The sequence below is a fragment of the Neodiprion fabricii genome, chromosome 6 (assembly GCF_021155785.1).
Source record: "Neodiprion fabricii isolate iyNeoFabr1 chromosome 6, iyNeoFabr1.1, whole genome shotgun sequence".
NCBI lineage: Eukaryota > Metazoa > Arthropoda > Insecta > Hymenoptera > Diprionidae > Neodiprion > Neodiprion fabricii.
The window spans coordinates 29962198-29977650 of NC_060244.1; the positions used below are offsets into that span (position 1 = coordinate 29962198).

Below are 15453 nucleotides of genomic sequence, written 5' to 3' on the forward strand. Positions count from 1 at the left end.
AAGGTTATTCGTGAAAATCATGTCGACGCATCCTGCGGGCCAGCAAAACCACGGAGGACTGCACGGTCGCTTCCAAGGTCGACGAGACAACGCAACTGTCAGCCAGTGTCCTCGTAAAATCCATTTCTGCTTTGTGATTCTTTCAAGGCGAATTCAAAAATGGAACGAAATCGAGCGCAGAAGAGACGACGTCCTTTTCTTACTCCGCACCATTCATGATTTCGACATCGGTAATGTATTTCATTGTGCGTATGAATTGTATACCCGTGATGTACCGTACGATGTATTATGCGCTCGATGTGCCCGCGTGCATGCGTGCAATATAATAGAAACAATGAACAGTGGTGAAAGTGCGTAGTATGGATACAGGTAGACCGCGAGGTGATGCTCGGCAAAGAAATCTACATATGTAAGTAGCAAACTGTATATTTATTACACTCGACAGGCGCCTGATTGTCTCGCAAAGCGCGGGAAGGTCGGCTCGAAAGTTTCTTCTTCGTCTTCGTCTTCGTCTTCGTCTTCGTCTTCGTCTACTTCTGCTTCTGCTTCGGAAGGTGTCGTTCGTAACTCCTCATAATTGATGTACAGAGTCTCTCGCGGATTACAAGAGGAGCCTTGAGTGAAGCTTGCCGGAAAGTGACCCGCCTGGAGGAGCTCGAAAACAACATCAGTTATAAACCTCATTCACACCGTGCTGCAACGAGCTCTGACCACGATTATAAGTAGGTGGGTAGGTACAGGTAGCGTTGTCCATCTTCGCAAAGAGTGCTGGTCTCGATTACTCCGAAGACTCAAGTTGGTGGTAGAAGACCTTGATGCAGGGCTGAATTTTCCGTCGACGAAAAATTCCCACCGTTCGATAAGCCGTGTCAAGTCCGAAGAGCCCGAGTGTGCTCAAAGCCAAGTCCAGACCGTAATGGAAGTTTTCTAGAACCGCTCGCGCTCTAAGTCGTGTTAATCACCGACGAGAAAGTTGCGTGAAATCATTTTACGTACCTACGGGTGGAAGTGATTCGGAGTCACATGAAATCCCGAACTGGAATGATTTCGTCGGTGCGTCCAGTTCATTGATTACCGCCCAGCTCCGAGTTCCCGGTAACGCTCGGTAGACCCGGGTGATTAATGAACGGCAACATCGAAGACACTTCCGACACTTATGACGCGGGTACTAAACAGCGAACACGTGTTATATCCACCGGGAGTGAGGATGGGCGAGGTGGGTCACTGGGACCGGGTTATCCGGCAGAAGCGGTGGGCACCAGGTTCGTTATCGTGTGCGTAGAGACACCCACACCAACGAGAATTAGTGTCGGATACAGCGGATTGGCGGGTCGGGCGAATCGTTGCGTTCTTTCGCTGCGATGGTTGATGGCGACGGTGACGGAGCCTCAGGCCTCGGTATCAACTCGGAGCTCCGACCCAACCGAACCTAAGACAACCTGGAGGCTGTTCCAGCACCGGTACCGGTACCGAGAGCACCGTCCTCACCTACCAGCGGTAGCAGCAGCGTCATAACTCGGCGTACAGTTATCGAAGTTGCGCAAGTCGCCGGCACATGGAAGCACGGAGCACCCAAAGTCAACAACGAGAGCTCGAAGTTAACGGTCGTCAACCGCGGCAGCCCTCGCGATATAAGCGCGTTAGCTGTAGCCCGCTGTTATTAATTGCGCTGTTTATCACCCGGAAATATTATAGGTACCTACGCGTTTCTCGCGGGGGTTCTTATACAACTATTACGGAGCATCTGCGACTTGATCGACGCTTCTTGTAAACGGTCGCGTCTCGGACCTGTCGACCAATCGCCATATTTTTTCGTCTCTTAAACGTGAGCACCATAGTCGAAATTTAGCGCCTGGGTTAAACCCTGTGAAGCAGGCTTCTGTGCCATAGTAAGTGATAGTAAAGTAGGCTTTATTTTAATGCAACGTCAGACCCTGCTTTGACACTGAAAATTTCCAAAATTTCCCAATTTTCCGAGTTTAGCCTGGAGTTTGTTTAGAACCTCCTTTAACTCACCAGAGGTAGGGTTAAACCCGCCTGCTTGCTTGCGAAGCTCTCCTTTAACGCTCGAAACCCTACCTCGCTGATGAAGGGTCCATCGATTCTAATGTAATAATTGTATTTATTTTGGATGTGTAATAATTAGTTATTTTTTATCATACTTCTGTTTATCGTCAGTGACGCAAATTTATAGTTTATAACTGTCGTCCGATTCCAGTTCAATGTATTGATAAATTTTGGAACTTTGTATTTACATCAACTTGAAGCTCCTCTCGTTAAAAGGGTTTTTGCATTCGTAAGAACGTTGAATAAATACAGTGGAAATGCAATATTAATTTTCAAATTTTATTGTAACTTGTCAAAATCATGTCTAAATAGCTCGTGGATTATTCATTGTGAACACTCGAATGTCGCCGTAATAATATATTTATAGAGGAGGAGTTGCAGTTCCAATCGAGAAGCTGTAGATTGAATAGCGTCAAAGTAGGGTTTGGTACTTTAATTTTTAGGAGTTGAAGGTTCAAGGAAGGTTTCTTCTTAAATGAGGGTCGATGTAAGATTTCTGGGTTCAGCTTCCCTCAAAGTAGATCTAAACGAACCTTGGTAGGGTGAAATGTAGGCGTTGAATTTCTCGTCTCTAATTTGTTATACATTGCCGAATGACGCGAAACGAGGATCGCTTATCGAGTCCCGACAGTTGCAGCCCCTCTCCCTGGATTAGAGTGGAAATTAATTAAAGTATCGAACCGTGTTGATTTCCGACATCAGCAGCGTGTTGTCGTATGATGAAAACGCGATAAAATTGTAAAACGGGCCAAACGGCAACGAGCAGCGATAGCCGCGACTAATAATAACTTCCCTCGTCACGCCGATGGATCGGATAGCGCGAATATTTGAGAGGAAAATCAACGGTTGAAGACGGTCAAAATCGGCGATAGTCAAAGGGCTGATTCGAACCTTGCATTGAGAACCAGCAAACCGTTGAATCCGTTCGTGAGTAAAGAATCCGTGCGCATGTCATAACGCCCGGGCATAAGAGAGTCGGGGTCCAGAGGCAGCGGCCGAGTATCTAATTACATTAGGGCCATCCGGGTCTGCTAAGTCGGGAGCATTAAACATCCAATGAATACCAAACCGTCATGATTTACAACGCACAAACGTCGCTCTAACGAGCGAAATCACGACGACTTCCAGTTCGAATCTGGTCTGTAAGATTTGCAGGATGGCGAACGGCTGGCAATTTGAGTAGGCATGTAGATTTGTAATATATCCTTGGAGCAAAGGCCGCGGTGAGCATACCATTGGAACTAACGTTTACCGTGAGGGATCATCGAGGGTCCTGTAAATAAGTCGATGGTTTCTCTTATTTTCAGGCATTTCTTTTTCCCTCGATTTGCTGGTGAATTCACCTTTTAGTTTAAGTACTTCAACGCCGCGTATATTATACCTTCGTATACGCGTATGTGTGTATATTCGACTTGTCCCGGCGATGTTTATCCTCCCGGCAGCACGTGCTTCGACCCGGCTCTTCCTCACTCGACGAATTCTCGTGTTGCACCTAACTTTCGGTTAATTCTCCATTAAACCACTCGCCGCAAGAGTCGTCGGGCATTTTTATCACCCGGCCGGCTGCGAATCGTATTCGTTTATAACGGTCCTGCCGCCGGTACTTCGATTTATCGTACTTTTGCCCACGAGTGCTCGAATCCTCTCATTTTCGACCGTGCGCCGAAAACATGACAGTACGCGCGGTAATCCTGATCTATTTCCGTCAAGACTGACGGACTGAAAAAAAAAAATATACAACTGGCCTCAATCCACGCGTATCTCGGTAGTGATCTCTGTAACTATATCTCCGATTTTTTAGCGATTTTACGGGGAGTTAAAGGGGTGGGGTTCTTGCAACTTGGAAGGTTCAATATTTGGAATGGTCAACACATCAAAATTTCAAACATGCGAACACAAAATAACGAAAGTTTTCGAACAATACATCTTTCGTTATTTCATTATCGCGTGTTCAAAATTTCGATATACACGTCGGCCATTCCGAATACCGATCGTTCGAAATTTTGACCGCCACCCGGTTGAAAGAGGCTGCAGCTTCCCTGCGCACACGTTTCAGCTATTTATAAACATGCATGCAGTGTAACGCATGTACACAGGTAGTTAGGTAGATATATTATTATAGCCGCGCAAGAAGCAGTTTATGCCATACGTTTACCGAGCATGCCGTCGATGTAATGCTTACGCAGGTAAAGAGACGGCCGACCAGCCAATAATAAACCAATAGCGGTTTTCGCGCAGGTGACAGAGTTGGCGCCAAGACTGCGGAAACTAATAAGATAAAGTCTCCTGCGACCCTCGAGCAAATACCACGCGCAACTATCCGAGTTGCTGTTTAAGCGTCGCAATGTTGATCGAATTGATCAACGGAACCGGTGGTACGGCAAATTTCGGAGTTGATGTGTTATTCTGCCGTCAAAGGAATCGCAACAATATTCGTCCCGACTAAATCCCCGCGCCCGTGATTCGTCCATCTTCGTAGAAAATCATGATGAATTCGGGTAGCAAAACGCGGTGCGGATTATCGAGAGAAAAGGTCAGCCCGCAGGCCGTCCGAACCTTGGAGCTTACCCAAGTCATTGTCATATTGTCATATTAACGAAATTCGCGCCGCGTTGTTTAATTCGGGATTTGTAATTCGCCCTCGCGGTGGAAACTTGGCAATCTAATTACACGTTAATTTGATAACCGAGGTCTTTCGGTCTACACGTAATTAGCCTCAGCCGACATTTCCTGTCCCTGCGGTGAAGCAAAAATCCTCGAGCAACGCGGCGGGCGATCGTCAACCGTGTCCGGTAATCACCGAAATTTTTCATACAAAACGTGCGGCAGCTCGAGGAAGGAAAGCCAGCCGTCTCGTCGTTTAGTAACGCGGAACTCTGGTCGCCGCTCGCGTTTAGCGATTGAAGAAGTTCTTTGAAGTCTGCGCCTGATCGGGATCCCCGTTTTTCCCTCATCCATCCGGTCCCGCTGAATGAAATTCCGACTCGCGTAGGTATCGCCGAGTGCCGTGCGCACGGGCATTTATTCCCCTGCAGAGAGGACGGTGTCCCCGATTTCGCTCGTCGCTTCCTTCGCAAAAGTCTGTCTCGAGTTTGCCGCGGACCATCGAGAAGGGGGGAAACACTAGGGGCGAAGGGGGGGCTCAAGAAGGAGAGAAGGAGAAAAGGAGAGAAGGAGAGAAGGAGAGAAGGAGAAAAGGAGAGAAGGAGAGACGCCTCTGAAACGAAACACTAGCTCCGACGTCGTCGATGGTCTCCACTTTATGGCTTCGAGTACCGCGTCCCAAACACATTCCACCGATCGGCTATCACGAAATCGGAATAAAACGTCGATCTCGGGGCACGAGAGGCTGACCTCCTCCTCCTCCTCTCTCTCTTTTCGCGTCCGCTTATTTTATTTGCCAAACGCGATGGGATAAATCATAATTTGCCGATAACGAGACGTGATACCAGGTTCGCTATTAATTATCCGCATGCATATCCACACGCGATTATAACCGGCTTCTTCTCGGACTGTCGTTAAACGTCCGTATTATAGCGAAACATTAGCCGGGGGCCAGAAGGGAAACCCGAATAACAAGGTGCGTGGCTTTAATCCTCGAGCATTTGGAACGCGGCGTTTTACCGCAGGTTCGATTGCAATCGTGTACTTGGAATAGAATTGCTGTTGTCCGGTCTGGTTTGTTCGGCTCCCGAAAAGAGTTTGTTACCAAGTTATGACATCGCGATGAAAGGTGGAGAGCAGCCTGACATACCCTTCCCTCGATCCGCGCTTTTGCCACTCCGCCGGCTGTGGGAACTAAGCCAATGTGTCAATCTCTGTCTGCCTTTTTACAAAGTTTCGTCTTCCTTTTCCCTCAATTATAACGTCTTCCTAATCCGGTTTCCCCGTGTAATATTAAACCCAGCGAGGTTATGCACTTTGCGCATCAAATTCAACCAACCGGACTTTTTCGACAATTTTAGCACCCGACGTGCAGTATTGCAATTCGCAATTTTCTGTGTAGACATTATCTCGCAAAGATTTCCATTTGGCAAACATTTCTTAGGTATATGCCCTGGTGAAAATGATTTCTACGATTTGTTACGAATTTTTTAGTGAAATTGGGACAGTTCGTACAATTTTGTCGACAAAAATCGTTCTCGTACAAAATTGTAAATATGCATAGTATCTCATAAAGACCTGTAGATTTTCATGAAAATTTGTATTTTGACAGTAAAAAATCTATCAAGCCGCTACGATTTTCAATGAAAATTAACGATTCTTTACGAAAAACTGTGCATGTTTACAATTTTGTACGAAATAATACGAAATGTTACATTTTCCGTAAACATTCGTGTTAGTAGAAATTTTCACCTTGGTGAGCCTGTTGGCCGGTAAAATGAGACGACTGAATTCCTATGCAAATAAGTTTACAACAATCGTCCTTCGCAAGTGTTAGTCGTTGCGACCTCTGTTGAAACTTGCGTAATTTCGAATTAATGACAGAATCTAAATGAGATGTGGCAATTTTTGTGCGAAATAAGAATCGATATGGAAAAATGCACCAGTTTCCACGTCACCCATGGGGTACGGTGCCGAGACGCGTTCCCGTTTTTTTACATGGCGGGTTCCCCAGGAGGCCTACACCATGCCACACGCACGTGATTCTTTCACGTCGTGTGGAATTTCTTTTCTCAGATTCTTTACGAATTTAGGAAAGTCTAAATAAGCGTAAAAGTCGATTTATTGATTGATTCCATAGCACACGCTTTGCCTTTTGTCGATTTTCAAATTTTTCTATTTGTTCAATTGGGCTCAATAAAGGTCGTCGTTTTTTCTTAATATTGTTGATTTATTTTCTTTCGTTTTCCGATTAAACCACCAATTCTCACCTTCGTCGCTTGTCATCCTCCGGCAACGAATATCGAGAGACAGATCAACAGGTTAAGCAACAAGTGCCTTGACTTTATCCCACGTCGGCCAAGATTACGGATTTCGCGGCGTGCATGATTTTATTCCTTCACTTTGCCAATCATTTTTCAAATCGTCTGTATCGCGTGAATTATTTACAAGCCAGAATTGAAAGATAACTTGATCGAGATTTTAAAAATACCGAATGGAAGTTGAAATCCATACCTATTCTCAGGTCTCGTCTTCTTCTCTTTGGTCGATAATTGAAACCGCGACGAATGTGAGAATTGACAGATAAACCTAATATTTTATCCTTATCGCTAAGATCCTTAAGCTCTAGGTTTACGAACTAAATACCTTAGATGCTCGAAAGCAACGAATAGCAGATATATTCTAATCGGTGGAATAGGCAAATCTACGTGATATCGCGCTGTTAATACCGGGAGCCCGATGTTCTCGGAATCAGAGACTGCGTTGTGATCGAATCCCCGAATGCTGCCCTTATATACCGCCCCGCGAATATCGATTTCGCGAAAACGCCGAGCCCTCATCGCGCATGACTTCGCATCTACTTCGGTGGTGGGTGGAAGAACGACGAACCAAGCCGATACCCGCTGTCGACGACCAGGGTGGGATTTTCGCTAATGATAAAAATATCGCAGGCTCATTTGCGAAAAAGACTTCTCAGTAATAATAACAACAATATCAACAGCAACAAAAATTGCAGTAGAAAATCGAGCAATAACATGTTTTTCCAATTGTGATATCTGTATTGGATTTACGTGACAAGCATCAATTGACCTATGCGTCAAGAATCGCGAAAAAAATGCCTGTGTTCACCGTTTTTGAGGAAACTTTCGTCTCGTGGTCTTCGTCCCACTTAACAACGATTGGTCAAGGATTAAGAAATTGGCTTACTGTACAAGGTATACATACCTATGTATGCCTATCGGAAGGATTATCGTTGTATGCAAAGGAGTGTTTATACATGTGTACACACGTATCAGCGAATCGCTAATTAGCGTCATAATTTAATATCTTCGATTAGAGATTTTTTCCACAATCTCCGATTCCGCATCGGTGCCAGGTAGAAACTGCTAATTCTGAGACACTAATTAATAGTCTTTCTTAATACAGTTTTAAACGTATTCCATACTCGTAAAAATCGCCGTTTACCCTCACGCGCGATATCGCCCAGAAATATCGCATGATTAGACTTATAATTTCTCCTCTCCGTTTCTAACACACTTCCCAGAAGATATTATCAATTGTATGGAATATTTTTTCGATCTTTCATCGTACGTTTCATGTATAAATATACACAATGATTCTGAATAGCATTAGTGTGAGAAGGAGAAATAAAACCAAAAAATACCAGAAGAAATAGGGTCAAATTTCCGGTTAATTACCACCCTCGAATGATCTTACATTTTTTCTTGCTGAACTTTTAAACCGATCAACTGATACATTCAGCGGTTGAGAAGTTTTTTTATCGCCACGTTCATTTTTCGTAATCTTCTATACGAATTCTTATTTTGAATATAACGCTTTGCTTGGAGGCCCGTATCCGATCCGTTTCCAATCTCTTCTGTATTCCGTGAATTTATACATTTTTCGTTTTAATCCCACTGAGAGGCTGCGCGTCCCATCACATCAACCTCCGAAAATTTGAAAATTCCTCTTTTGCCGAGATTTCCTAGTTCTAAAAGCTCTTTTTGAACCGAGCCACCAGCCGTAGATCGGGGTATCTTCTTTTTTCGGCGATTAGGAAATCATGACCCTTAAGGTTTATTCGTGAATAGAATAAGAATTTTTTAAATGTGATTTTCCAAATATTTAGAGTATAGCAAGCAACTTGGCATCAACATCTCGATTTTTTGACTTTCACATAACGTTGAAAATACGCGCAATAAATATAACAATATGTTCCGTACATATAGGAGGCAAAAAATTACATTTTCTTTGAATCGATCTATCTATACAAGAGACTTCAAATTTAAAAAAAAATGCAATTTTAATTACTAATTAACCTATCAATACAATTTTCTGGTTAATCAGTAAAATTTCATGTCACGTCTCGTTGTCAGATTTAAGAATTGTCAGGTATTTTCAGGTCTTTAAACGCTCCGCAGCGACGTCCCTGAAAGAATCCATAGCGTGGCGCCATCTGTCGGGTTGTTTAAGAACCATCTCGTCGAAAAGTCATCGCCATGGCGTGAAAGAGTAAATACACATCCAGCAGTTATGCGTAGACAGAGCGATGGGCGCGTGGTTAATTTCCGGGTGTGTAAAGTAATTTCGACGGTCGGCAAGCAGCTCGACAGCAGCTTGAGGGAGGATCATCGCATCGTCGAGGCGGTGGAGTCGTTCGGCGGCGGCGCTGCCTCGTCCGTAAGAAGACGATAATCTGACATCTTAGCCAGGAGAGGAGGAGCGAAGTCGGGGATGTCGACGACGTCGACGACGGAGAATTGGTGGCGATGCTCGGTGTCGTCGTCGTCGGAGCAGCCGGACATCAGGGGCGATCCGGCCTGGCTCGAGTTCCCGACCATTGCCAGCAGAACTAGATGCAGCCGCATCTACCTCCGGGAGCAGGCGAGGATCGTCGACAGGACGAACGTCCTCGACGACGAGGGCTTTCCCAGGCTCGGACAGAGGATCCAGAAGCGGAAGCTGACCGAGAGCCAGGCCTCGGGGGACGACGCGACTGCCGAACTCGGACACCGCCTCCGCGACCTCGACATCCACGACGAGGAGAGGAACGGCAGGAAGTCGTCGAAGAGGCCCAGGAGTATCATCTGCATCGACCTAAAGAAGTCCGTCGAGGTGAGCGAGATGAAGGGTTTCGTTTTCTTTTTCTTTTTTTTTGCTCTGTTCTGTTGACTTTCGAACAGGGTTTCTAGCTGTCAGGGAAATCGGGTATGTCACCTGGAATGTTTGTATTATTTTCCTCGCTGATGTACGATTTTTTGAGATGATGTAGAAAATTATTCTCAACGAGGACAATTTTGGGGGTTTGTGGGAAATTGATGAATTGATAAATTTCGATGGTAAGCACTGTTTGAAATTTATTAGAAATAACAAGAGTATTAAAATCAGTCAATGGTATCAGATTGACGTTTCTATCTCCGCATTTTGAAAGAATGGCTAATTCTAATCTTCCGTTAGTTTCTTAAAATTGGAGTGCTCATTGTTATATTATTTGATCATTAAATTTAAGTAAAATTGAACTGAAAGAAAAATTGGACTATCTTAACTTACGGCGGAGGCGTCTGATTTCTAATTTTTAACTAACTTGTACTAGGGTAGTAAATTCGTTAGTAGAGTTAGGTTGACACAAGTCCTGGAAGAATGTATATTTTCGTCCGGAAAACCGGTAAACGTCAGGGAATTTGATATGTCGTTGACGCTAGGCGCCCTGTTCAAGATCTGCTTTAAAATCTTGAGAAATGTTTATAGTTTATAAACCGCACGCGGCAGCATTCCCGTAACCTTTGATAAATCAGTTTGTTTTCGTTGGCCGATAAGTGCGTATCAATACGCCTTGTTGTACCTGCCTGTGTGTACAACACGCTCATCCGCACAATTCTAGAGTTACAGACGACGTCACGTTCACGTAAGTGTCGATAAGGAGTGGTCGTCGCGCGAGTCGCAGGTATCGAAAAACAGTATATATGTATAGCTGATTTAGAGCGAGCGGAACGGTCGGTGGGAGATAATCGGTACCCGTTTTCCATAAAAGCGTGATCGCTGCTGGCCAAAATCACCCGGATCACACAGTTCCGATTGTTTAACGAGTGAAAGATCTATAGGATCTATTCAAGCGTTTTTGAGGTAGCTGAACCTTCAGACAACCGACTTTTATATCTTATATATACCTACCTACCTACCTACAAGATGACGAATAAAACACGATCCTAATGAATTTCCAGAGGCAAAGGAGTCTGTCCGAGTCGCAGACGAGCAGAATGACGCCGGCGAAGTTGCAGCGGCTTAAGCTGAACCTGAGCCTGGCGATCCGGAACCCGTTGGATTCGGATCAGGTGGTGTCGTGCAAGAGAGGAAAGCAGCGAGAGACGCCAAGGGTAGCGAGGCTATCGACTCTGAAGAGGGTGATTTTAAGGGAGCGGGAACTGAAGCGGCAGGCGAACCTCGAACGGCGAAAGGGCTTCGATGCCGAGAAGATGGGGGCGATGGCGAAGGACGTCAGCGAGATTGACTTCAACCGGTTGAAGATCAACGCGGAATCGTCTTCGACGCCGGGCATGAGGCTGTTCCTTTACGAGCGCAGGGAGCCGCGATCCTTACAATTAGACGACCAGCCGGAATCCAGCAAGGGCGACGTCTCCGGGACGCTGGAGAACTTGGCGCTCCAGAGGGAGGACGACGCTGAACCTTTGACGGAAGTTAGCCCTGAGGACCGGGACGAGCCCATAGACATCAACGTCCTGACCAAGACATCCTGTTTGAAAATATGCGACGAGACTGGAGAGATGGTCGAGGTGTTTGTGGAGTCGAAAATGCCGCCTCCGAGTCTAGAGAAAAATCTATCTGCGACACCGAAAGATCTCCCTGCAGAACCGAAGCATTCGAGAAACTTTCGCGAGTAAGTACAATTGCATGATCTTGTTTATATGAGATCTGCGAAGTTACGTTGACGGTGGACGGACGTGCGTCAAAAAAGTGACGGGTAATTATCGACTCGTTGTCAATTTCTTTGATCGTGTATTTTTTGAAAGTGATGAAAGTCCGTGAAAAGCTACGCCGATGCGTGAATCGGGAAACGACACAGTGACATTGCGTATAATAAAAATGAATAAATTCAATCTGAGAATGATGAATCGTTGTTTGGTCGTTTGTTATTTATGTTTACACGCCTCGATTGACCCAATAGATCCAAGTCCGTCGCAACGTCTGAGGCTTAAACAAGTAGTAATTCACAAGTCGCTGTATGAGTAAAAATCATATTTATGGTGAACAAATTACGCTAGAAATTTATATTCTAATATCACCAATCCTATATGTGTCTCGTCACGTAGTCTTATTTTCGAGCTAGCATTCCGTATAAAATTCCAGATGCGTTGTATGTGTCGCACCTTTTACACATTCGATCGGCAAGATAACTGTCGTCAATAACACACAACCCTAGGCGAGTCATCGCGTACGGTAATCGAGCCAAAATTAATGTACACATAAAGCTGGTGACGATCGCTGATTTTATCGCAAATTGTATGTCAATCAAACTTGCGTCAGTCAATTGAGACAGCAGGCTTCGTCGGAATCATGAGACCTCGAATGAATTAATCGATATCGTCATGCCGATGTAATAAAACTGACGACGTACGTATATAATACATTATACGTTGAAAAACGAGCCAAGCGGACCCTTGGAATGCCGCTACATACCAATGTACGTACTTCGTAATTATCGCCGCGCCGCTTAATTGCCTCGTAATTATGATTTTACAACGGGGAACGAATGGCCGAGCGAGTTTATGGTATTCCGACGTCCCTTCCCTCATCTTATTCGTCCCGACACGTGTCACATCATCGCCTGCACGCCCGATTTGCTTCCAACATTTGTCGATCGAGCGAGTAAATTCATCTGTTACGATAACACCCACGGTCCTTTTTCATCTCTGCTGTCTCTAAGGGCCTCCTCGCAATTAATCACCCCGCACGTCCACGTGTAATCCAAAATGGGCAACAATTTTCGCCACTTTTTGCAAAGGGTATCGGATATAATAATAACAATAAATCTCCCCAATACGTTCATCACAATTCGCAGAGCGAAATTTCACGACCACAGATAAAAGCACGAAGAGAGGGAAGATATTATCCGTCGCATACCTATAATACGGTCAATATGGCACATTGGACTTATTTGTCGAACTGGATTATTGTTTGCTATTTCTGTTTGTCATTTGTCGGCCGTATTCTCTGTGTACCCGAGTCAGTCCCACAGCAACCAATTGTACACTCGCAGAGAATCGATCATCCCGTGTAGCTGACACGGCTTTGTGTCCGCACTTTCATCGCATCAAAGCGAATTTCCTTCGCGAAATTTTCACCGAAAGAAAAACACGCTTCTGTTTGACAAAACATAAGCGAAAGTTAACCCTCGCATATTTCTCCCCTCAGATACTGCACGAATAATTTAACACCGGGGCTGAACGCGTCGATGGAACTTTTTCTGGCCGAGGTTTACCGTCTCCAGCGACGAATGTACGAGAGGGATGAGGTCAAGGGTCGTTCGAAGCGGAGGTTTTACGCCGGGTTCAAGCAGGTCATCAAGTACGTCGAGTTAAAAAAGATTAGATTCGTCGTCATCGCTCCGGACCTGGAGGGCATCCATGGCTACCCAGGTGGGTGAGAAACTCCTATTTCTGCAGAGTTACTTCTGCATCTTTGGCGCAATTTTCATTATTCCAACGCACATCTTCTTCGCGCAGGTGGCCTCCTCCAACTCGTGGGAAAACTTATTACCGCTTGCAAATTGCACGAGGTAGTTTTCTGCTTCGCCCTCAACAAACGGAAGCTGGACTACTACACCCACAGAAAGCGTAGCGTCTGCAGCTGCGTCGGTGTGTCCAACTACTCGGGAATCGAGGTTTGCCTCCTCATATTGCCCCAAACTCACGTTCCTTTTGCTATTTGTTTTAACTTTTGAGATATGGAAAATTTTTAGTCAACCAGTGGTATCTTCTTTCCAGCAGAACTCATTCAAACACCCATCGTTCAGTCTGTTTTTCGTTGAAATCTTCTACATTCATCTTTCAAATCGTTAGTTTCTCACGATTCCCGTGATTGTTAGAGTCGTTATCTGATCTGGATTATCCCAATCTACCGACGAATGGGTATTTCAAACACTTATTTTCGTTCCCTTTCGACTCTCGTTTCTTCAGGAAATTTTCGAGAACGTGCTCACGGAATTGATACAGGCGAGGAATTCCTACGGGAAAGTAAATGTCCCTGGAGACCAAGGGGAGGCTTTGAATCCAGCGAAGAAGGACTGCGAGCACATGCTGCTATCGGCGAGAATCAATCTTCTCTTCAAATCTCTGGCCGTTGTGACCTGAAGAAGGGATTGATGTCCGAAATCAAGGCACTTCAAACCCTCACTGTCGACTTACTTGCAATTGAAAGACGACGATGACGGTTAATTTTCTTTCCTAAACAGCCTGAATTCAAACGAGTATTACTCATGCGTATATTGACATCCAATTGCGGCTATAAAGATCGCATGTAGTAACGTTACTCATGATCCGAGGGTTGCGCAGGCCTCTTAGTATGAAACACAGATCTGGCATGTATGCGCCAGTACTTTTCATGTATGTTTTTTTTTTTTATCATTCATTACACGAACCGTATAACTTTTATTTCCAATTGGAAACGAGGGTAGAGATGAGAAGAAAGGGTATTCTTGATAATATTGTTTATTAAACATTGGCAATGTATGGTACTATCTAGGTATAACGAAAGAAAGATATTTGTATATGATGTGCGAGACGAAGTTGGACATCAGTTGTCAATTGTGTACCTTTTTTTTATTACACGTACACATATTGTTAAGCGGATTCTCACTGCACCTCACCAACCCGTAGAAGTTGAACGAAGTGCTTATCCGGTGCACGATAATTTGGTGACACGTGATGAAAGCCGGCAAAAGAATCTCACAAAAGATATCGCGAGGTTTTGTTGGGCACATGGCGTGATCGATAAACACACCTCGTAATCTTTACCGTTACTAATCCTCGGTTACTGCTCAAATGAAATCAAAATGCCAGAAGTTACAAGTACAAAAAAAAAAAAAAAAATTACTTCTAGAATCTACGGAGCCCTGTAGATTGCAAATAACTTAAACTAGAAAACAAAATGAGATTAAAAAAAAGAAACAATCTTGTTCGAACGCACTGATTGTTTGCAACGAGCATTCAAAATATCACGTCATAATATATGCACGTGTACGGTATAGTTTTACAGTTTCTATTACACCGGTTTTCTGTTTTTTCCATGAAATCAAAATACATCGACTCGAATTCGCTCCGAGGCTCATGACCTTTTACTTTTCGTAGACAGGTGTGAATGAACCTGACTTAACTCCTTCGGTAAAAATTTTTGCGTATTCGTATAACGCAGGAGGAAAAAGAAAATTGAAGGTTTGGAGAATATCGGTATGGTTTCTTATCAGGCAGTTGATTCAGTGAGTTTTTGTACAGCAAGGAAATTACGAATGGAGCAAATTGTAAGTTATTATTCAATTGAATGAAATCGTTGAAATATTAAGATTCCAGTAAAAATTTTGTAACTTTTTTTTTATTTTTATTTTACGATCGTAAAAATCAAATATCTTCACGGTGACTAAGATAACGATCGGATTATTATGAAATTATCAAACACGCTTTACCAAGCAAGAGAATCTAACCTTTTTGATTTCTTTCTTCCGAAGACTGTTAAAGACGGTTACCCTAATGGTTTTCGTGTGTCTGATGA

At 44.3% G+C, this 15453-nt stretch overlaps 1 protein-coding gene across 1 annotated transcript; it reads left to right on the plus strand.

The window, feature by feature from the left end:
• The first annotated feature begins 9157 nt into the window (after window positions 1-9157).
• On the plus strand, window positions 9158-14825 carry LOC124185797 (selenocysteine insertion sequence-binding protein 2-like). The gene is made up of 5 exons (XM_046576918.1): window positions 9158-9786; window positions 10893-11566; window positions 13102-13325; window positions 13413-13570; window positions 13866-14825. Exons 1-5 carry the CDS (start codon window positions 9406-9408, stop codon window positions 14037-14039), a joined length of 1611 nt encoding a protein of 536 aa, XP_046432874.1. The 5' UTR covers window positions 9158-9405; the 3' UTR covers window positions 14040-14825.
• Window positions 14826-15453: the final 628 nt, after the last annotated feature.

Excerpts from the sequence above, each read along its gene's own strand:
- LOC124185797 (XM_046576918.1), top strand. The coding sequence starts at position 9,406 with ATGTCGACGACGTCGACGACGGAGAATTGGTGGCGATGCTCGGTGTCG. Across the intron at positions 9,787-10,892 it reads ACCTAAAGAAGTCCGTCGAG|AGGCAAAGGAGTCTGTCCGA; the intron begins GTGAGCGAGATG and ends ATGAATTTCCAG. Across the intron at positions 13,571-13,865 it reads CCAACTACTCGGGAATCGAG|GAAATTTTCGAGAACGTGCT; the intron begins GTTTGCCTCCTC and ends TCGTTTCTTCAG.